Below are 20541 nucleotides of genomic sequence, written 5' to 3' on the forward strand. Positions count from 1 at the left end.
CCCACTTCCTTCCCCTCTGACTCCACTGCCACCTTCTCAGCGAGGCCTCTCCTGATTCACCTGAAAGTCCAGGCTCCGCTCACCCTGCTCCTTCCTGCTTCTCCTGCTGCACTTGTCCTCCTGTAACTTACCACTATTTAATGCATCCATACATATTCTACTTGTTTACTTGTTGTCATCTGCCTCCCTAAGGGAGAAGTTTTTGCCTATTTTGCTAATTTGCTGGATTCCAACACCTAGATAGAACAGTGCCTGGATCTCAGAAGATCGTCAATCAATACTTGCTGAGTGAGTGGGAAAAAAAAAAATATATATATATATTAAAAATGTCCATAACTGCATATGTGAATAGTTGGTGCACAGATTCTGCTGTATCATCTTTTGTATTTTTATTACATTTTAAATATTATATAGTATAAAAATTTTTTACTGAAATTTGAAAAATACAAATATTTATTAATCACATTTATGCAATGTTAGTATTCCAGGGTGTCTTTTGCTAAATTCCCCTTAGGGGTTTGAAAGTCCCTGACATTTAGAAAATAGATGAAAATAACTTATTTATAGATATATAGATGTATGTTATATCTATAGATTAATATAGCCTACACTAATGCAGGATAATAATCTGATAAACAGTTCTCAAGTACATGAAGGGCGGGGATGGGACCCAGGCCTCCCGCCCTGCAGGCGGTGCACCATTTGAGTCACCAGGGAAGCATGTTTCAACACAGGCTGAACAAACAGAATATACAAGAGAAGTTTCTCTGAAAAGAATCTCAACTCAAAAGCTGTCCCCACTAGCCCTGTGATGTGATTTTACACAAAGCCTGTCTACTCAAGCTGCGCACCGAACCTGCCTTAAGATAAGAAACAGACTGTGAATAAATCTCACCTGAGCCAATAGACTTCCACGTAAGAAAAGTTATTAAGGGGCCTGGGAGGCAGACACCTGAGGAAAAAGCCGTCTGTGTCTCCCTCCCTCTTCTCCCGTCTGAGGGCAGGGGACCTGCTCTGACATCTGATGGAAAAAAACCTTTACAAAGGTTTGCTTTACAAACCTGTAAAAAACCTTCACAGAGCTAAAGCTTGCATTTTCATATCTGAATACTGTGTACTATTGTTTGACCAGAGGAAACATTGGGGCCACAAAAACACTCCGGTTTATAGGTCTCCTATTTTCCCAGCACATCCATCTCAATATTTACCTTAAAATAACTAAAATTATCCAAGAGTCACAGAGGTTGGCAAATGACTACAGGACTCACTGACAGAGACTTAACAGGCTCCTTGGGAGCACACGCAGAGGGAAGGAGTCATGGGTGAACGCCGCTGCAGGCCTGTCGGGAGGGGACACTAAATCCCGCCTGGGGAGCTGCCCGTCTGCCCTTCACGCAGAGTGGCTCCTGATGAACCTCACCCAGGCATTCCGGGATCTGCACGGTGTAACAGCAGAATTCCGCAAGTGACATAATTAACTAGGTGCTTATCAGAGAAAGACGTCATTTAAAACTTTCCTACAAATAAGGATATTGAGGGAGAATAATGTACAATTCTCATTCGTATGTTTTGATTTTGCTCACAGTAATCGGAAATCTGAATATGTACGTGCCTCTTTAAGTGGAAACTGGTATTTATATCGTGGTTTACACTTTAGAAAGTATTTCCATGAGCATCACCTCACTGTGTCCAGATGAAAACCATATATATTACATATGACAAATACTATTTTATAGACGAAGAAACGAAGACTGAGGGGGGCTACTGACTGACCTGACGTGACAGAGCCGGAAAGCAGAGCCCAAGAAAGATCCTTGGACTGAAATATGCACTCTTTCCACCATACTAAAAATGCCTCTTCTATGTTCAAAGAATTAATTAATGAATAACATTATCTGAACTGGGCAAAGATTACATTTTTCTGTTTTCCGGAAAGAAAAAAAAAATCTATAGAACTTTTTAATAGCTACCATGGTTCAGTTCAGTTCAGTTCAGTCGTTCAGTCGTGTCTGACTCTTTGTGACCCCATGAATCGCAGCATGCCAGGCCTCCCTATCCATCACCAACTCCCGGAGTTCACTCAGACTCATGTCCGTCGAGTCAGTGATGCCATCCAGCCATCTCATCCTCTGTCATCCCCTTCTCCTCTTGCCCCCAATCCCTCCCAGCATCAGAGTCTTTTCCAATGAGTCAACTCTTCGAATGAGGTGGCCAAGGTACTGAAGTTTCAGCTTTAGCATCATTCCTTCCAAAGAAATCCCAGGGCTGATCTCCTTCGGAATGGACTGGTTGGATCTCCCTGCAGTCCAAGGGACTCTCAGGAGTCTTCTCCGACACCACAGTTCAAAAGCATCAATTCTGTGGCGCTCAGCTTTCTTCACAGTCGAACTCTCACATCCATACATGACCACAGGAAAAACCATAGCCTTGACTAGACGGACCTTTGTTGGCAAAGTCATGTCTCTGCTTTTCAATATGCTATCTAGGTTGGTCATAACTTTCCTTCCAAGGAGTAAGCGTCTTTTAATTTCATGGCTGCAGTCACCATCTGCAGTGATTTTGGAGCCCAGAAAAATAAAGTCTGACACTGTTTCCACTGTTTCCCCATCTATTTCCCATGAAGTGATGGGACCAGATGCCATGATCTTAGTTTTCTGAGTTGAGTTCTAAGCCAATTTTTTCACTCTCCTCTTTCACTTTCATCAAGAGGCTTTTGAGTTCCTCTTCACTTTCTGCTCTAAGGGTGGAGTCATCTGTATATCTGAGGTTATTGATATTTCTCCTGGCAATCTTGATTCCAGCTTGTGCTTCTTCCAGCTCAGCGTTTCTCATGATGTACTCTGCATATAAGTTAAAGAAGCAGGGTGACAGTATACAGCCTTGACGTACTCCTTTTCCTATTTGGAACCAGTCTGTTGTTCCATGTCCAGCTACCATGGTAGTGAGTTATAATTAACTTAGATACTTCTGTTTTAAATGTCAGGATGTCATTTTTCTTCCAGTTTTATTTATCTACCTGAGGATTCATGTTAATAATCTGTTGTGAATCTTTCAAATGCTCAATGTTAAATTATGAAAACATAGAATGCATATACCATATTTAAGTATAGTGTAATTAATACACATGAATATATTGCCTTGACATTATTTTGTTATAAACAGGTAAGAACAGATGCCCTTTTTAGAAAAATGCCTTTAAAGTCTTCAATGTTAAAAACCATGTATTCACTACCTAGCAGACTGACTCACAGCAAGAACTGGAAAAATGTTTGCTGAACTGCATCCTTAAAAAAATCCTATGATAAGCATATATTAACACGCAGATATTTAGAAATATCTTTTTTTTCTTTTCAGATTTTCAAGGGATTTATCAAATTCTGTGTTGAGAAAACATATCAGAAAAGAACCAAGTTTGTAAATTGCTCATTATCATATGAAATATTGTTAAGGCTTCTAAAATAAATCAATTTTATCCACTATACAATTTAGTTAGCAACCTGCAATCTAGAAATAATTATACGACGTAGTGATGAACACCTCTAAAATCTAGGCTCACGAGGGCAGGAATCTGTTATGTTCACTACTGTACTTCTCGAGTTCAGCACAATGCCTGGCACACAGCAGTACTCACCAAATACTTGTTGAATATTAACTTAATAAACACACAAGGATTCCCCAGCAGTCCAGTGTTTAAGACTCGGTGCTACCACTGCAGAGGGTTCAATCCCTGGTGGGGGAACTAAGATCCCCCACGCCACACGGCGCAGCCAGCAACAAACAGAAAACAACTATACAGACAGGTCAGTAGCACGCCACGAACAGAAACTTCAAACATGTCTAAACAGTGACTTCCTGGGTGGGAGGTGGGAGGGAGGTTCCAGAGGGAGGGACATGAGAATTCCTACGGCTGACTCATGTTGATGTATGGCAGAAACCAATACAATTTTGTGAAGCAATTATCTTCCAATCAAAAATAAAATCAAGAAATAAAAAGACTTGTCAAACAAAGTAAAATCCTGAAAATTAAACAGAAAAATACATTTCCTAGATCCAGTGAAAGCAGAATTTGTAATACATGAAACTGTGATAAACTAAAAGAGAAGTAGGTTTGGGTAGGGGAATGGTGATTCAGTTTTAGAAATGCTGAGCTTATGCGATCTAGGAGAGAGTCAGGGGAGACACACCAGCAGCAGGTCATGTATACTGAGGAAGCAAGGCGGGGAGCGCGGGGTCGCAGCAGCCAGGCTGAGAGGCGATGTCCAGCTCCACACCACCAGGCAGTCAAGTCAGCTGAGGACTTGACAATACCCAGAATGGAGGTCAGCACCGGCCGAGGCAAGAACAGGCTCAGTCAACCGGTGGGAGGTGCGAATCACACTGGAGTAGGGAGTGAGTGACAGGCAGGCGTTTGTACAAATACTGACAAAGGAAAACACAAGACCAGAGCTGAAAGGGAATGTGTGATTCTGGGACTGTTCGCCATTTGCCACTCAGTCCTCTCCCTTTTAAAAAACTTAAGACAGGAGAGACTAGGCTTAAATGGTGATGGGAACCATCCAAGTGGAAGAAGAAAAAGGGAGAAAAGGAGAGGGGTCAGTCAGAGACAAAGATGCATAACCTCTCTCTGTAAACTGGTAACCAAGGAGGAAACCCTTCAAAGTGAAGCTTATGCTGAAAACCAAGGAGGTAGCAGAGGAACACGCAAAACAGCAGCTCACTCCAAGAAAGATGGCACTTTGACACGTCAGGCTGACACATGAGAGCAAAAAGGAACGCTAGCTAACTGAACAGAAAGTGCTGGATGGGAATGTTGGCGCACCGTAAAAGGCCCAGACAGGGAACCCTGCTGGGCAGATGCAGGTGGAATCCGGAGAACACAGGGGTATTACATGCAGTTTTAATAGGCTCATGCGATTGAGGTTTCGGGGACTCAGAAAAAGAAGCTTCCTCCTTGAGCCCTGAGAATTAAACCTAAAGCCTAGCAGAGTCGTATCGTCCTCTTCGGCTAAGAGCAAGAGTAAGCTGGTCGTCTGAGGGGAAAAGACAATAACACATAACTACACAAAATGCAGCTAGGCTGCATTCGGTGAATAACCAGAGAATCCATAAATTACTTCTCCACTTCAGACTGAATCCCATTATTTCATTTTTGGACCTAAACAACCAAAGCTTCAAACACTGACATCCAGTAAGAATTCCCTTCATTCCCTTGAGGAGTAGCTGTTGACACGTCCAGCAAAAAACATAGCCTCCCTTGTGAAAAGTGACACAGCTGATTCAGTTACTCAGCAGCTCTGACTCATCTGTATTAAAGCCCAGTAACTCTGATCATGCTTGATTTTTATTTATTTTTGCTTTGGTTTCTAACAAAAAGGGCCAAAGTCTGTTTCTGCCATCTGCCAAATGACCAGAAGCACAGAAGCACATGTCCAGAAACACAGGATTCACTTTCATCGTTGTTATCACCAGAACCTAGCCTGAAGACTAGCAGATAGAAGGCTCTCAACAAATAGATGGAGTCAATGAGTAAATACATGAACGGTTCCACGAAGAGAGGAAAGAGTGATCACCAGATCTCTCTGTGGGGGGAGAGGGGGGTCCTCCATCTTCACATGCCAGGATCCTCTGCCGGTCTACTGAAGTCACCAGAGCCCTTCTCAGAATGTTTCTGAATATACGGTAGGACAGAGCAAACTAAGACAAACACCGAAACCAAAACAGAAAGACAAAGTGCGACACCGTCTGGAACATGCTTCTGTGGCCGAGGCTGTGGTCAAGCCTCAGGTGTCACTCGGGAGGTCTGGCCGGACCACCTCACGGGCAGAACCCCAGGCTCCAGCACCTGCAGACTGCTGTTCTCAGAGAGGGGTCCTGCCCACTCTTGTCTCAGAGTGCAGGGGCAGCAGAGGCCACAGCAGTCCCACGGTGAGGGTCCGTCCTCCAGCTGCCTCCTGGAGTCGCCGGTGTCCTCGCCCTCCCCCGTGGCCCTTGTCCCCGAGTCCACAGTCTGCCCGTTCAGCCTTCGCAGCTCTCCACGAGGGTCAGGAGGGCAAGGCTTTCTGTGCAGTAGTGCAGACACGGGGTCTTGGAGGGGAGGTATCTGTTTCTTACAGTAGATCCTCTTGTGTCCTGCACGCCTGTGATGAGGACTAACCCCTGAGCCCTTCTGGGGGTTAGAGGTGCAGATCGGCCTGCTTTGGGGCTTCTCCTTGTCATTGGCTTAGGACTCAGATGCTTCAGGGGTGGAAACTGATGACAACTAGTGTTTCTGCCGTCCACTTCCCAGAATCTGGTTGCTGTTTTCCTCCCTCCTCCTCCCACATTTTTTTCTTCTACAAAAGAGGGTTTATTGGGAATCAACAAAGAATTGCAATTTGGGATCCACATCTATAGTGAGCCACAAGAAAATCCTCAGGGAGAGTGTAGAACAGACCGTGTTCATTGAGGGAAAAGGCAGTTTTGAGGGCTACGGAGAACCCAGTGTCCATAGCTTTTCACTGGCTGGATCACGAGCCTTTCACTGGCTGAGTTCTTGCTAAGAAAACAGACGCATCTCCTCCTTCCCCTTGGTCTTTGTTTAGAACTCCCCCTTCTGGCCTCCTAACAGGACTTAACTGAGGTTCTTGGTTTGTTTGTTTTTTTCCCCCAAGATTTCCCCCTTTTGAGTCAGACCTTTCCCTGAAAGCACCACTGATCGTCAGGTTTTCGTTTCAGTGATCCTCTCTCCTTTCTGCATGCACGCCCATTTCACTCCTTTTCTTTTACTTGTAGGGGAGCCTGGTGGGCTGCCGTCTATGGGGTCGCACAGAGTCGGACACGACTGAAGCGACTTAGCAGCAGCAGCAGGGTTTAGTGAGGAAACAACCATGAACATATTTCATCCGTCACATTTTTTAAGTTGCTTCTAAAATTTTAAACAAAGAAGAAAAATTTGAAAAACCAAACTTTGAAGTAAATTCCTCAAAAGTTCATCTCATCTGCTTTATAACTATGATTTTCCTATCAAAGATAACGAATATATTGTTATATCCTCAGGTTCATGAAGGTAGAGACCATTTCCCCTTAATCTGTCACTGTATTATCCAATACCTAGCATAGTAGAGGAGGTCAAGAAAACTTTATTCATAAGTGATTGAATGAGATAGATATGATTAAAAAAAAAACTGGGATCCTTTATTTTCATACTTTTAGTACTTATCTAATTCACCTAAGACTGTTTTGGAAATATTCTAAAAAGTAAACAATCAGAAATGGATACACCTAATCTAGAATCCAAGAATGTGTTTCACAACACAAAGTCCTTTACTACAAAAATTTTACTATAATTGCGTATATTATAACAAAGTTTCTTGGACAGACAAGAACTGGCATTCAAGTTTACTTAGCTCTCTTGAAAGACTAGTAGTATAAAACGTACTTTTAATTTATAATTGCTACATAAATAGTATTTAATTACAACTAAAAATGCATAATTTTAAATGTTATTAAATAATCTGTGATGTTTTAATCAATACTGACAATGCAGAGTCCTCCGTATTTAAAATCTGTCCATCAGTTATTACATTTTAATTTGTATGAGCAAAACATCCCAGCAAGTTTATTAAAAGCTTAGGTCTAGTAAGTAGATCCTTGCTATTTTTGTCAAATGAGCTTAAAGGGCCGTAAGACAGGCCCCACTTTGTATGTAAACCATGTGTGCTTTGTTCTGTAATTCTCTGTTTTGGCCACAGCGTGGGCATGCGCCTCTCAGTTCCCAAAACAGGGATCAAACTGCATCCCCTGCACTGGAAGCAGGAGTCTTAACAACTGGACCACCAAGAAAGTCCCCGTTTTGTAATTTTTCATTGGCTATTATCTAAGCTATGATTCTCCTAAAAGGCCCAAAGCGTTATTTAAAAATTTCAGTCATATTTTATGGAGAAAGTTAAATGTGTAATTTGGTTTTGTAATTCTAATACATCCATGAAAGGGTTACTTCTAACAGGATGCTTCCACGGTAATTTCAAACTAAAAACCTTACAGTCATTCATATCAAAATGTTCCTCTGGGCAAACTTGTACAAAAGTCCACAATTTGTTTATTACTATCCCATTAAATGCTCCTTCTACAGCCAATTTTCATCATTGTTTACATCCCGCTTTACTGACTTCAAGGTAAAACAGATACTCACTCTGTCAGCCACAAACTCCTTACTCAGACCGAAATCTGTCAGCGTCACGTGGCCATTAGAATCGAGCAGGATATTCTCAAGCTTAATGTCACGGTATATAATCCCCAACTGTAAAAACAAACAAAGATGCATTTTAAAATACCAATTTTCAAAAAATAAACTAGGAAAGTCTTTATTATGAACCTTGAAAACAAACCAAAAAAGGCATTCCCCCGCTCAGGGTGCTGTGATGACTCTTGTCACAGGCAGAGCAGACCTAAGTTCCTCCATCTCCCTGCTCATCTGCTGGGCTCCTTGGGCCTCTGGACGCACGTTGCCCGTAACGAGGGAACACTTCTGTCGGACTAGCTTCTCTGGGGTCTACTTTGACGACTGCTCCTTCCTGGGTTACTCTTCGTGATGGATTTCATCCTCCCTCCAGAGGATCTTCAGGGGCTTTCTTAGCCAATTCATGTCTATCATTTCTTAACGGCTTCAGAAGGCCTTCCTGGTTAACCAGTTCCTGCACTGGCCTTTTTTTTCTTCCCATAGAGCACCTATAATTACACTGTACTTTTCTAACTATCCCTCTATTTTGTTTTGTATATAAGTTTTATTGTAAAACATCTTAATTATATGACATAAATAAATCTACCCAAGTTATACAAGCAGTACCTGACAAACATGAACTCCACGTTTCATGTTATGTCAGCCTGGATTAAATGTTTTTAAACTTTTTAAACTTTTAAAATGTTTTTAATGCTCTACTGAGCATTAGCAAACCTAAGACTGTGTGCTTTCATCAACACTAAGTATATGAAAAAGAAGATACTTCTTGATACTTTCTTAAAATCAAAAGATTATACAAGGAAAAACACTAGGCATTTTCTTTCAAGAACCCTTTCCCCCCGGCTATTGTAAAACATGACTATTTATTGTGAATGCACTGTCTGCTGAAGAGATATTTGACTTGAAGCCCACAAGCACCTAACAACCAGTATGACTTTTTTTCCAACCTACCTCTTTGGAAAAGATTTTAGGAATAAGTCATTTACCACCTGCTTTACCACATCAGTTCCAAGTAAACTCCCCGTTTTTGTCACTCCTGAGAAATCAGTGTTAGTAGACATACCAAAATTAACATTTCTGGCTTTGTGCTATATTTCTTTGTATTTCTCTTTTTACAAGGTAAGGTTAAGAGAAACTGAACGAAGATCTAATCTGTATACACTTTCCATATTAATTACATTTATATCTGGTATCATCATATTCTCTACCTCTCTGTTTCTGATTACCCTGTTTTAATAATAATGAAAGTTGGTGGATTTTCCCTTTAATAAACAGAATTAACAGTTTTCATACAAATTAAAAGCTGAATTTACTAGTTTATTTGTTGGAGCTTTGCATTTTGTATTTACATTTATATTTATGGTGATTTCCACCATCATTTTTATGTTATAAAAATTACATCTGATTCCTCTAAGCATAAAACAAAGCTTTTCAGCCTATTACTAGGCCCAATCTGATGCATGTATTTTATATATATATATATATATATATATATACACACACACACATATATATATATACACACACACACACAGTAACATGTGTGTGTGTATATACATCCCACAAAAATAACTAAAGGCATAAAGCTCACCTCCACACCATGGATTCTATCAGAAGGAACACGGATGCCTCTCCCCACACTTCAGTTAAGCACTTAAGCACCCACCTGAGGCTCCCCTTGCTTTATGGCCCTGCAGCCCTGCGCCCCAGAGCCACTTTCACTTCCCTTCCTGTTCATCTCCCTTTCCTTCACTCTCCTTAGGCCTCTTGTTCCGACCCTGTCCCCACCTCCCTGCCCGGTTATGCTTCTGTCTGGCCCAGACTCACCCATCTCTTCATCCTTTCCTTCCCGTATCTTCTAATCTTTCCTCACAGCCTCTCCTATCCATTGCTTCCATGCTGCAATCCCAATCTCCCTGCCCTTTTAAAAGTTTCATCTTTTCCCCTCATTTCTCTCCATTCTTTTTTGTGCTGTATACTCAGCTCTTTCATCTCTTTTTATCTGTAATCTAGTTTAGAACATGAACATATAACAAAGAAAAATAGTGACTTTATGACGTACTCATATTATCCAAATGTAGTGATTCGGGTCATGCTCCTTGTGGTCTCACACAATTATAAAAAATATTCTAGCACTTTCTATTTCTTAGGCAACACACAAACCTAATCCACATAATGACTGTTTGCTTCTACAATAATGTGTCCTCATTAAAAAGTTTTTAGTCAAAATATCTTGGATCAAGATTAACAGTATCTGAAATAATATTTTTTTTAAGTTTAAGCTGATTTTACAGAATTCAAACAGCATCACATACATACATGAATACCACTTAAAGTTTTTAGTAACTGAGCTCATGTCAATGAAGGTCATGGAGCGGGAGGGATGGAGGGGAGCAAGAGAGGACCTTGGGGCAAAATAAACTGAAAAGAGAGCCAGAGTTGGCAGGGGGATGGCTGGGTCTGTAGGTAAGTGCTTCTTTCAATTATCTCAAGCTAACAGGGAAACATACCTTGAAGAAATACAGGCAGAGTCTGCAGTGGAGTAAGTCACAATTAAGGAAGTACATATTATGACTTGTGGTTTCATCTTAAAGGTTACTTTAAGAATAATTTTTTTTTTTAATTCTAATGATACTGTGTAATAAGCATTAGGATTTTTCATGAACAAAACCAAAAAAAAAAAGTGCTCAGGTTCTACTTTTTTAATCTGCATCCCGGGAACTACAAAAGGAAAGAAAGACTTTTAAAGAGGGAAGGCTGAAACTGAAACACTGCTTGTGGTCTGTAAAATGCCTCCACCACCTCCACTAAGACAACGACACATCAACACGTTAGCTCTCTTCATTCCATCATCACCTGTTAACAGAGTTTTCAAAAGACAAACCCCGGAAGCGGAGCGTCTTACCTTGTGGAGGTGTCCGAGGGCAAGCACGATCTCTCCGACATAGATCTGCACCTCGCGCTCTGTGAAACGCTCCCTCTGAGAAAGATGAGTAAAAAGCTCTCCACCATTTATATAATCTAAAAACGAAATATAGTTTTTCTGTCTTTGACTTGTATTCATAAACTAAAGGAAGTATTTCCTTTTAATCACTTTGGATTAACCATAAGGCACTAATTTTAATATATTATTTTTGCAGAATCCTTAGTATATAGTTTCATATAGAAAATATTACTAAATTTATATAAATACAGTTTTATAAGTTAATGACTACCCTAAAATGCAATCAAATGAATTAGCACAGAATACTGCTATTAAAACTATTATGTGAAATCTGCATATATTTGAACAGTTTTCCCAAATGCAGCAAATCAGAAACCTGTGCCATCACCATACAACCTTAACTTGCTGTGAGGTACCAAATCACCAACCACTACAGTAACCAAAGTAAAACGAATGGAGTAAAACAAAGCAAACAGAAATCCCAGCCATTGCTCTGTAGTAATGGCCAGTCACTTTTTTTAAGCAGATTCCCTGTTTTTCAGAATTGTCTGGAAAGTCCTTCCAAAACTGTGTATTAAGTAGCAGGTAATCTTCTTATTGAGCCATGTAACTCAAAAGTAAAAGCAGGAGAACACAGCTGAATCAAAACCTGAAATGAAAAGAGGTGCATTTCCCTTTCAATTTGCCCTTTTTATCCCGCGAGGAATAATGAAATAAGAGACAAAAAAGCTACAGCGAAAAATAAATAAGGAGCTGAATAATAGCTGAATAATAATAAGCCGCAACAGAGTCCATAATTGGCTCTAAGACGGCACTTACTGATAAACTGCTAATAGTTTGATCAGCAACTGACCATGACTTCCACAGACAGCACTTGTGTGTGAGAAGCAACGCACACCTAGGAAACAGTCGCAGGCGGGGGTCACGAACGCGAAAAGACACGCCTGAGAAAGCACACATCCCGGGGATAGTCATCTGTCACGTTTACCACAATCTGATCAAAGACCAAAGGAAAATCTTCACAAACTCACAGATTTTTATCTTGCTCATTTAAATTCCAAACAGCAGATTCCACAGAATGAAAGAGCTCTAAAAGCTAGTTGGGTTGCAACGTATTTTACAAAAGCACAAGAGAGCAAAAAGCACTGCCCTTCTAAGACTTCTGCATTTTGCCAGATACTTCCGGATTTCTGCACTTAATTATATCCTAACACAAAACTAATTATTAAAAAGGTGTAAAGGAACACAGCACTCCTGCAAACTAACAATGAATACTTTCTGCCTTTAAGCAGTTACTTAGTTAACCTGGCTGCCACAGTTTCTCATGGCCCAGAAGCAGGCATTCACAGGTCAGCTGACTGAATGACAGACTCCCATGCACCCCTGAATGTCCTATTCAATTCTCTCTTCAATCACCACTCCAGCAGAGTGGATTAGTCCCTCCTATGTTACCCACTGTACTTATTTAGACTTACACCACATCCATTATCTTGCTGCACTGAAAATATCTGCACACTTTCTTTCTCTGCTACGTTCTGAGCCTTTTAAAGTCACGATCAACATTTTCATCTTAAAAAATCCAACAAGTGCTTCCATGCAGTATGCACTCAACACATGCTTAGTGCTTTATGAACTGAACACAAATCCTTTATACTGGAATAAATACTGGAGTCTGAAAACATCACTCTGAAACTCAAAGGCAAGTGGGTTGTGGGGAAAAAAAAATCCAATGTACTCCTGTCTTTGAGGCAACTTGATATAATCCAAAGAACTTAGGCTTTATAATCAAGAGACTTGAACTAGGTCACAGAGTCAGACAAGCAAGTGGCTGACACATAGACAATGGCTCCACTGTGTCCTGACCTGAGCAAATGAAGCCTCTCTCGGTGCCAGTTCTTAATAAAACGGGAATCAGAACCACCAGAGATTACTGTTGCTCAGAGCACAAAATAAGTGTTTTACTTTCATTTACTGGGGAGACTAAGAAAAATTAACTACAGGTCTAAGAAGACAAACCTAAAACAACATTAAGTAGCTTTCCTACTTGTAGAACAGGCCAACGGCCCAAGGAGCAGACCTGACATTCATAACATATGCCTCATTTGCAGGCACAGGGCTGCACATGGTATCAGGTGAACCACCAACTCTATCCGGTGGTCCAGGCTCCAACACCGGGAAGGCAGATAGAGAAGCAGCCAAAGGACTACAACAGCAGGAGCTATGACGTCTGGACTCCCGCTACAGGACAGATGCCCTCATCTACGGCAGGGACGTGAGCTTAGCATGAGTCTCTAATAAGATCAGCATCCGGTACCCTCAGTAGGTATAATTCTAGTAGGTCTGTTTGGTGGGTAGTGGTGTGTCATTATGATTTTAATTTGCATTTTCCTGAGTGACAACATTATTTAGTATCTTTCCATGGCTTACTGGATATTTCTATATCTTCTTTTGTGAAACATTTATTAAGGGTTTTTTGTCTTGCCCCTTTTGGTTTTTTCTATTTTGATTAAAGTATAATTCACATACTGTGAAGTCCACCAGTTTGAAGTGTAAGATTCAATGGTTTTTCACATATGAAGACTTGTACAATCATCATTATAGATTCAAATTTAAAATATTTTTACACACTCCCTCCCAGAAATCCCAATTTATCTGTTTTTCTTTAGCTGCTTTTGCTTTTGATGTCACATTTAAGAAATCACTGCCAAAACCAATGTCAAAAAATGTACCCCTATGTTTTCCCCTAAGAGACTTACAGGCTTAGTTCTTACTTTTCACCTTTGACCCATTTTAAGTTATGTTTTGTATATGCTGTGAGTTATGGTAGGTCTGGTGTGTCATGGTGTGTCACGATGGTTTTAATTTGCATTTTTCTGGATAAAAACATTATTTAGTATCTTTCTACAGCTTACTGCGTGGAACACATGAAATACGTTTGCATATGGTTACCCAGCTGTCCCAGCACCATTAGTTTAAAAGACTGTTCTTTACTCACTGGCATCCTAGTCAAAAAATTGATTGACCATAAATGTGAGGATTTATTTCTAGACTCTCAATTCTATTCTATTATTTCTATGTCTATCTTTATTCCAGTGCCACACTTTCTTGATTATTGTAGCTTTGTAGCAAGTTTTAAAAGTGTTAGTCTTGGAATTTAATTCTTCCTTTTCAAAACTGTTTTAGCTATTCTAAGGTTCCTTAATTTTTCCATATAAATTTTAGAACGACTGTCAGTTTTCCTAAGAAAATAAGCTGGGATTTTGAGAGAGGTTTGCTAAATCTACAGATCTATTTGGGGAGTACTGCTATCTTAATAATATAAAGGCCTTCAATCCATAAACATAGGACCTTCTATCGCTGTGAAGTGACCCTTTTTTATTTTTACTAACACTTTTTTGTTAAGTATATTTTGTCTGTTATTAGCACAGCCACTCCTGCTTTCTTGTGGTTGCTGTTTGCATGACTTACCTTTTCCCATCCTTTTTTTTTTTTTAACCTATTTATACCTCTGAATCGGAAGCTCCACATGCGGAGCTACGGGAGAGACTGAAGGCAGGAGGAGAAGGGGACAACATAGGATGAGATGGTCGAATGCTATCACCGACTCCATGGACACGAGTTTGAATAGACTCCAGGAGATGGTGAAGGACAGGGAAACCTGGCGTGCTGCAGTCCATGGGGTCACAAAGAGTTGCACACAACTGAGCAATCGAACAACAACACACCTCTGAATCTACTGTGTATCCACTATAAACACTGTATGGTTGGATCTTTCCCCTCATCTGACAGTCTCTTGTCTTTTGACTGTACCTATTAATCCATTCACATTGAATGTTATTACTGGTACAATTGGATTTGATGTTGTTGTTCATTCACTCAGTCATGTCCACTCAGTCTTTGCAACTCCATGGACTGCAGCATGCCAGGCTTCACTGCCCTTCACCAACTCCCGGAGTTTACCCAAACTCATGTCCATCGAATTGGTGATGCCATCCAACCATCTCATCCTCTGTCATCCCCTTCTCCTCCTGCCTTCAATCTTGCCCACCATCAGGGTCTTTTCTAATGAGTTGGCTCTTTGCATCAAGAGGCCAAAGTACTGGAGCTTCAACTTCATCATCAATTCTTCCAATGAGTATTCAGGATCGATTAACTTTAGCACTGACTGGTTTGATCTCCTTGCAGTCCAAGGGACTCTCAAGAGTCTTCTCCAATATCACAGTTCAAATGCATCAATTCTTCGACACTCAGCATTCTTTATGGTCTAGCTCTCACATCCATACGTGACTACCGGAAAAGCCAGTATGAGCCACGAGGGCTTCCCTTGTGGCTCAGCTGGTAAAGAATCCCACCGTGATTCAGGAGACCTGGGTTCAATCCCTGGGTTGGAAAGATCCCCTGGAGAAGGGAATGGCTACCCGCTCCAGTATTCTGGCCTGAAGAAGTCCATGGACTATACAGTCCATAGGGTCACAAAGAGTTGGACACGACTGAGCGGCTTTCACTTCACTTTCACTGGAAGAACCATAGCTTTGACCTTTGTTGGCAAAGTAATATCTCTGCTTCTTAACATGTTCTCTAGGTTTGTCATAGCTTTTCTTCCAAGGATCAAGCTTCTTTTAATTTCATGGCTGCAGTCACCATCTGCAGTGATTTTGAAGCCCAAGAAAATAAAAGTCTCTCACCATTGCCATTGTTTCCCCATCTATTTGCCATGAAATGATGGGACCGGATGCCATGATCTTAGTTTTTTGAATGCTGAGTTTTAAGGCCAGCTTTTTCACTCTCCTCTTTCACTTTCAACAAGAGGCTTAGTTCCTTTGTGCTTTCTGCCATAAGGGTGGTGTCATCTGCATATCTGAGGTTATTGGTATTTCTCCTGGCAATCGTGATTTCAGCTTCTACTTTATCCAGCCCAGCACTTCACATGATGTACTCTGCATGTAATTTAAAAAAACAGGGTGACAATATACAGCCTTGATGTACTCCTTTTCCGATTTGGAACCAGTCCATTGTTCCATATCCAATTCTAACTGATGCTTCTTGACATGCACACAGGTTTCTCAGGAGGCAGGCAAGGTGGTCTGGTATTTCCCATCTCTTGAAGGATTTGCCACAGTTTGTTGTGATCCACACAGTCAAAGGCATTAGCATAGTCAATGAAGCAGAAATAAATGTTTTTCTGGAATTCTCTTTCTTTTTTGATGATCCAGTGGATGTTGGCAGTTTGATCTCTGGTTCCTCTGCCTTTTCTGAATCCAGCTTGAACATCTGGAAGTTCTCGGTTCACGTACTGTTGAAGTCTAGTTTGGACAATTTTGAGCATTACTTTGCTAGGCTATAAGATGAGTGCAATTGTGTGGTAGTTTGAACATTCTTTGGCATTGCCTTTCTCTGGGATTTGGACAAGGAAGTGGCAACCCATTCCAGTATTCTTGCCTGGAGAATCCCATGGACGGAAGAGCCTGGTGGGCTACAGTCCACGGGGTCGCAAAGAGTCGGACACGACTGAGCAACTTCACTTTCATTTCTTTGAGATTGGAATGAAAACTCACATTTTCCAGTCCTGTGGCCACTGCTGAGTTTTCCAAATCTGCTGGCATGTTGAGTGCAGCACTTTAACAGCATCATCTTTTAGAATTTAAAATAGCTCAGCTGGAATTCCATCACCTCCATTAAGCTTTGTTCAGAGTGATGCTTCCTAAGGCCCACTTGACTTTGCACTCCAGGATGTCTGGCTCTAGGTGACTGATCACACCATCATGGTTACCTGGGTCATTAAGATCTTTTTTGTATTGTTCTTCTTACATCTGCTATTTTACTTTTTTATTTTCTATATATTTTATATCTTTGTTCCTCTATTCCTCCTTACTTCTTTTTCATCAAGTAAACATTTTTAAGTTATTTTCTTAGTGGTTACACTATGGCTTACCATATATTATCACAAACAGTGTGAGATTCATACCGACTTGAGAGAGCCCTTCTGGAATCCTTTCAGGAAGGTGGTGGGTGGCTTAGTCACCCCATCATGTCAGACTCTTGCAACTCCATGGAGTGTAGCCTGCCAGCCTCCTCTGTCCAATAGCATTCTCCAGGCAAGAATACTGGAGTGGGTTGCCGAAGAGAAAGGCAAATTTCAGATCATTAAGAGGAAGCTCCATGTAAATTCCTTGAAATTATGCACAATTTTTTCAAGTATATGTAAGCGTTTGTGCATTCTACTGAGGAGGGAGGGGCCACAGATTTTATTAGATTCTACAAGGAGTTACAAGCCAAAACAGTTCTCAGAACATCACTCTTAAGACAGCATTATAAATCTGAATGGAAACACGCCAATCAAGTTTATTTATAAACAAACCAAAATATGGACTGCCAGCACAAGGGACACATCTGAGAGGCGTGTCCCCCAGCTCACCAGCAACAAACACCTCATCGTCACAGTGCAGACACCCAGCACCACTGCTTCTGAGCATTCAGATCGCTCATCCCTGACTTCTAGCCTTGCTTGGCATTAGCTGTCCTGGAGCTTCTTGTACTTGGAATTGGACTGATGAGGCTCAGAGCTTACGAAAGTGAAGTGGAGCATGGGTTTTCATTGTCAACAGGATCTCTGACTTCTGAGGGTGTGCTGGAACTGCACTCTGGTGTCTTTATACCTCTGTGTTTATCCAGAGAGCCAGCAACTCTGGAGAGGGGAATGCTGACGCTTGCTCTTGAGACTAAAAACAGCTTAGCCAGGCAGTGAGACAACATATAAAACAAACTTTAGAAAAGACTACAAAGATTATTATTAAATTGAATTGAATTATAAAGTTTTTATTCTCTTAGAACAATGGAATCAGGAATGCAGGCAGACTCTGGGAGAGTCAGCAGTGGTGGGAATACAGTCAGAGATATCATGAAAACCCAAATTGTTACTGACATCTGAGAGGAAGATTCTTCTCAGCTTTATAACTCAAGGAGCCCCCATTCCCCTCCTCCACTCCCACCCCTTGCCAACTGGGCATAAATTACATTCCTCCATAAAAAAAAAAAAAAAAAAGTACTGAAAAGCTCAGATGGAATAAAGCACCTGAGTGGAAACTGTCTACTATCAGAGTTGTTTAAGATCTACTCTGCCTGGTGGGCCTTGGTCCATGCCAACTTATCTACCTTGAATAACTTTCCTTTCAAAATTATGCATTCATTAGAACTCTAGAAATTAGATTTCTCAGGTGTCTGCCAATTTCTTCCACAACGAACTGCAAGCATGACGGCTGGTTTTTGTTTAAGCCAATGCTGACAGTTTTTATCCTCTTTATGGGAACAAACAGCATGAGAATGTTCGGTTTTTACTGATATTCCTGAGGCTTTTTGCCTCTGTGGACAAACAATGAAAATGGACTAAGTGGTGCTGGCTCGATCTACACTGCTGGCCACTGCTGTTTGTGTAGAAGCAGAGTCTTAGGAACCCCAGTTCGTCACGGTAAGTGGGCAAGGGCTCCTGGCAGATAAGAACTAAAGTGATGTAAAACAGAGTTTTGGCTGACTTCCTTTAAAATGTGTATCTTAACACAGCTCACTGCTTTTAAGACTAGACAATGACATAGTAACAACTAGAGATACTGGGCACTTTCATTGTGCCTGTTCTATTTAGATACGATAACAAATCTGATGCTCAAAAACAATGCTATGAAGCTGGTGCTATTAAATACTAGTATAATTCCCAGAGAAAGTAAGTTAATCTCTAGAAAACAGTGAAACTCAGAGAGGTTAAAATATTACCCAGAGCTGCATAATCTTTTAAGTGAAAGAATAAAGATTATGAACATGGGCAGACTAACTCTAAAAACAGTAATTTTAAAAAATTTATTTTTTAATTGAAGGATAATTGCCTCACAGAATTTTGTTGTTTTCTGTCAACCCTCAACATGACTCAGCCATAGATTTACATGTGTCCCCTCCCTTTTGAAGCCCCCTCCCATCTCCCTCCCCTCTAGGTTGGTGCAGAGCCCCTGATTGAGTTTCCTGAGCCATACAGCACATTCCTGTTGACTATCTACTTTACACACGGTCACATAAGTTTCCATGTTACTCTCTCCATGCATCTCACCCTCTCCTCCCCTCTCCCCATGTCCATAAGTCTATTCTTTACATCTAAAAACAGGAATGTTTTTAAATGCTACATAGAGCTGCCCTTTTCCCCCCGATATGGTTTTTACTGTCATTTGTTAGGGAGAGCCCCATTGGACAACTGGCATTGCTAATCACTGTGAGAAAAACAGCCTTAAATCACTTATTCTGTGCTTCAGATATCTAAAAGGTTTGGGGTCCCATAATTCTATATATTTGGTCATAAAATGTCTCCATTTTACATGCTTTTCATGGTTAAATTTTGGAGGGCTCATGAGAATGTCACAGTGCTCAAAAGGAGACATTCCTAGGGGTCTGTAGTAGGACTGCTTTTCAATGGCCACAGTAAACAATGACTTTCAACCTTTTTTGAGAATGTGCCAAGCTAAGATTATCACTGACATACTTCTGACACAGAACTTAAGAAAGTCAATTTCTATCTTGTAGGACTGGACCCCGGAGAAGGCAATGGCACCCCACTCCAGTGCTCTTGCCTGGAGAGTCCCAGGGCCGGGGGTCGCACAGAGTCGGACACGACTGAAGCCACGCAGCAGCAGTAGCAGCAGCAGGACCAGACTCAGGCCTGTCTTCTCCAAAAGCTGCTTGGCCTTCCTTGCCTGCAGTTACCATCTCAACTCATTTGCCAGTTAAAGCAGATGGATCTGAATTTGGCAACAAAGAGCTACATTCTAGGTTCTTGCCAGAGGGTAGAACCTCCAACTGTGTGCAGTCCAAATCTCACCATATGTTCAATTGTGAGAAATTATACACACAGGACAATAAATGTAATCCATATGTCTTTCTCATTATACTATAATGACTTGAGACAAAGAGCAAACTTCGCAGCAAACAAAGGTATAAACTTGGATAATGCTGTTTGGAAAAATTATTCTCTAATCTTGTTCCACAGGCTTATATCATAAGGAGGAGTGGCACAAAACTTGGAATTACATTCTTGCTCAAGGAAGGCTGGTGAAGATCGTCCATTATATCTGGGCCTGACTTATAAAGCTTTTCCTAGACCATAATGCCTTCCCTGTGGGTTTTATTTTTTAAATATTTTGATACAATTTCAAACTTACAAAAAATACTTGCAAGAACAGCAAAAGGAATCCCTATATATCCATTATGCAAATTCATCGATTGTTTACATTTTGCTTATTTGCTTTAGTATTCTCTCAGTTTTTATACATGCACATAATGTCCCTGAACCAACTGAGAATAAGTTGGAGATATCACGCTCCTAAATCCTTCAATGTGCAAATAC

At 40.9% G+C, this 20541-nt stretch overlaps 1 protein-coding gene and 1 long non-coding RNA gene across 7 annotated transcripts in view; one reads left to right on the top strand and one right to left on the bottom strand.

The window, feature by feature from the left end:
* RPS6KA5 (ribosomal protein S6 kinase A5) overlaps nt 1–20541 on the bottom strand; it is a 195537-nt gene that overhangs the window by 76219 nt on the left and 98777 nt on the right. For all 6 annotated transcript variants that reach the window (XM_055538921.1, XM_055538920.1, XM_055538924.1 and 3 more), the window contains exons 4-5: nt 11124–11239; nt 8171–8278 (exon numbers count right to left, since the gene is read on the bottom strand). In XM_055538921.1, the coding sequence (XP_055394896.1) occupies nt 8171–8278; nt 11124–11239 (224 nt within the window). The remainder of the gene's footprint in view (nt 1–8170; nt 8279–11123; nt 11240–20541) is intronic.
* LOC129621916 (uncharacterized) lies at nt 99–19836 on the top strand. Its single transcript, XR_008699814.1, has 3 exons — nt 99–288; nt 13271–13481; nt 19722–19836. It is a non-coding gene; the product is annotated as an uncharacterized LOC129621916 (long non-coding RNA).

The sequence above is a fragment of the Bubalus kerabau genome, chromosome 10, assembly GCF_029407905.1.
Source record: "Bubalus kerabau isolate K-KA32 ecotype Philippines breed swamp buffalo chromosome 10, PCC_UOA_SB_1v2, whole genome shotgun sequence".
Lineage (NCBI taxonomy): Eukaryota > Metazoa > Chordata > Mammalia > Artiodactyla > Bovidae > Bubalus > Bubalus kerabau.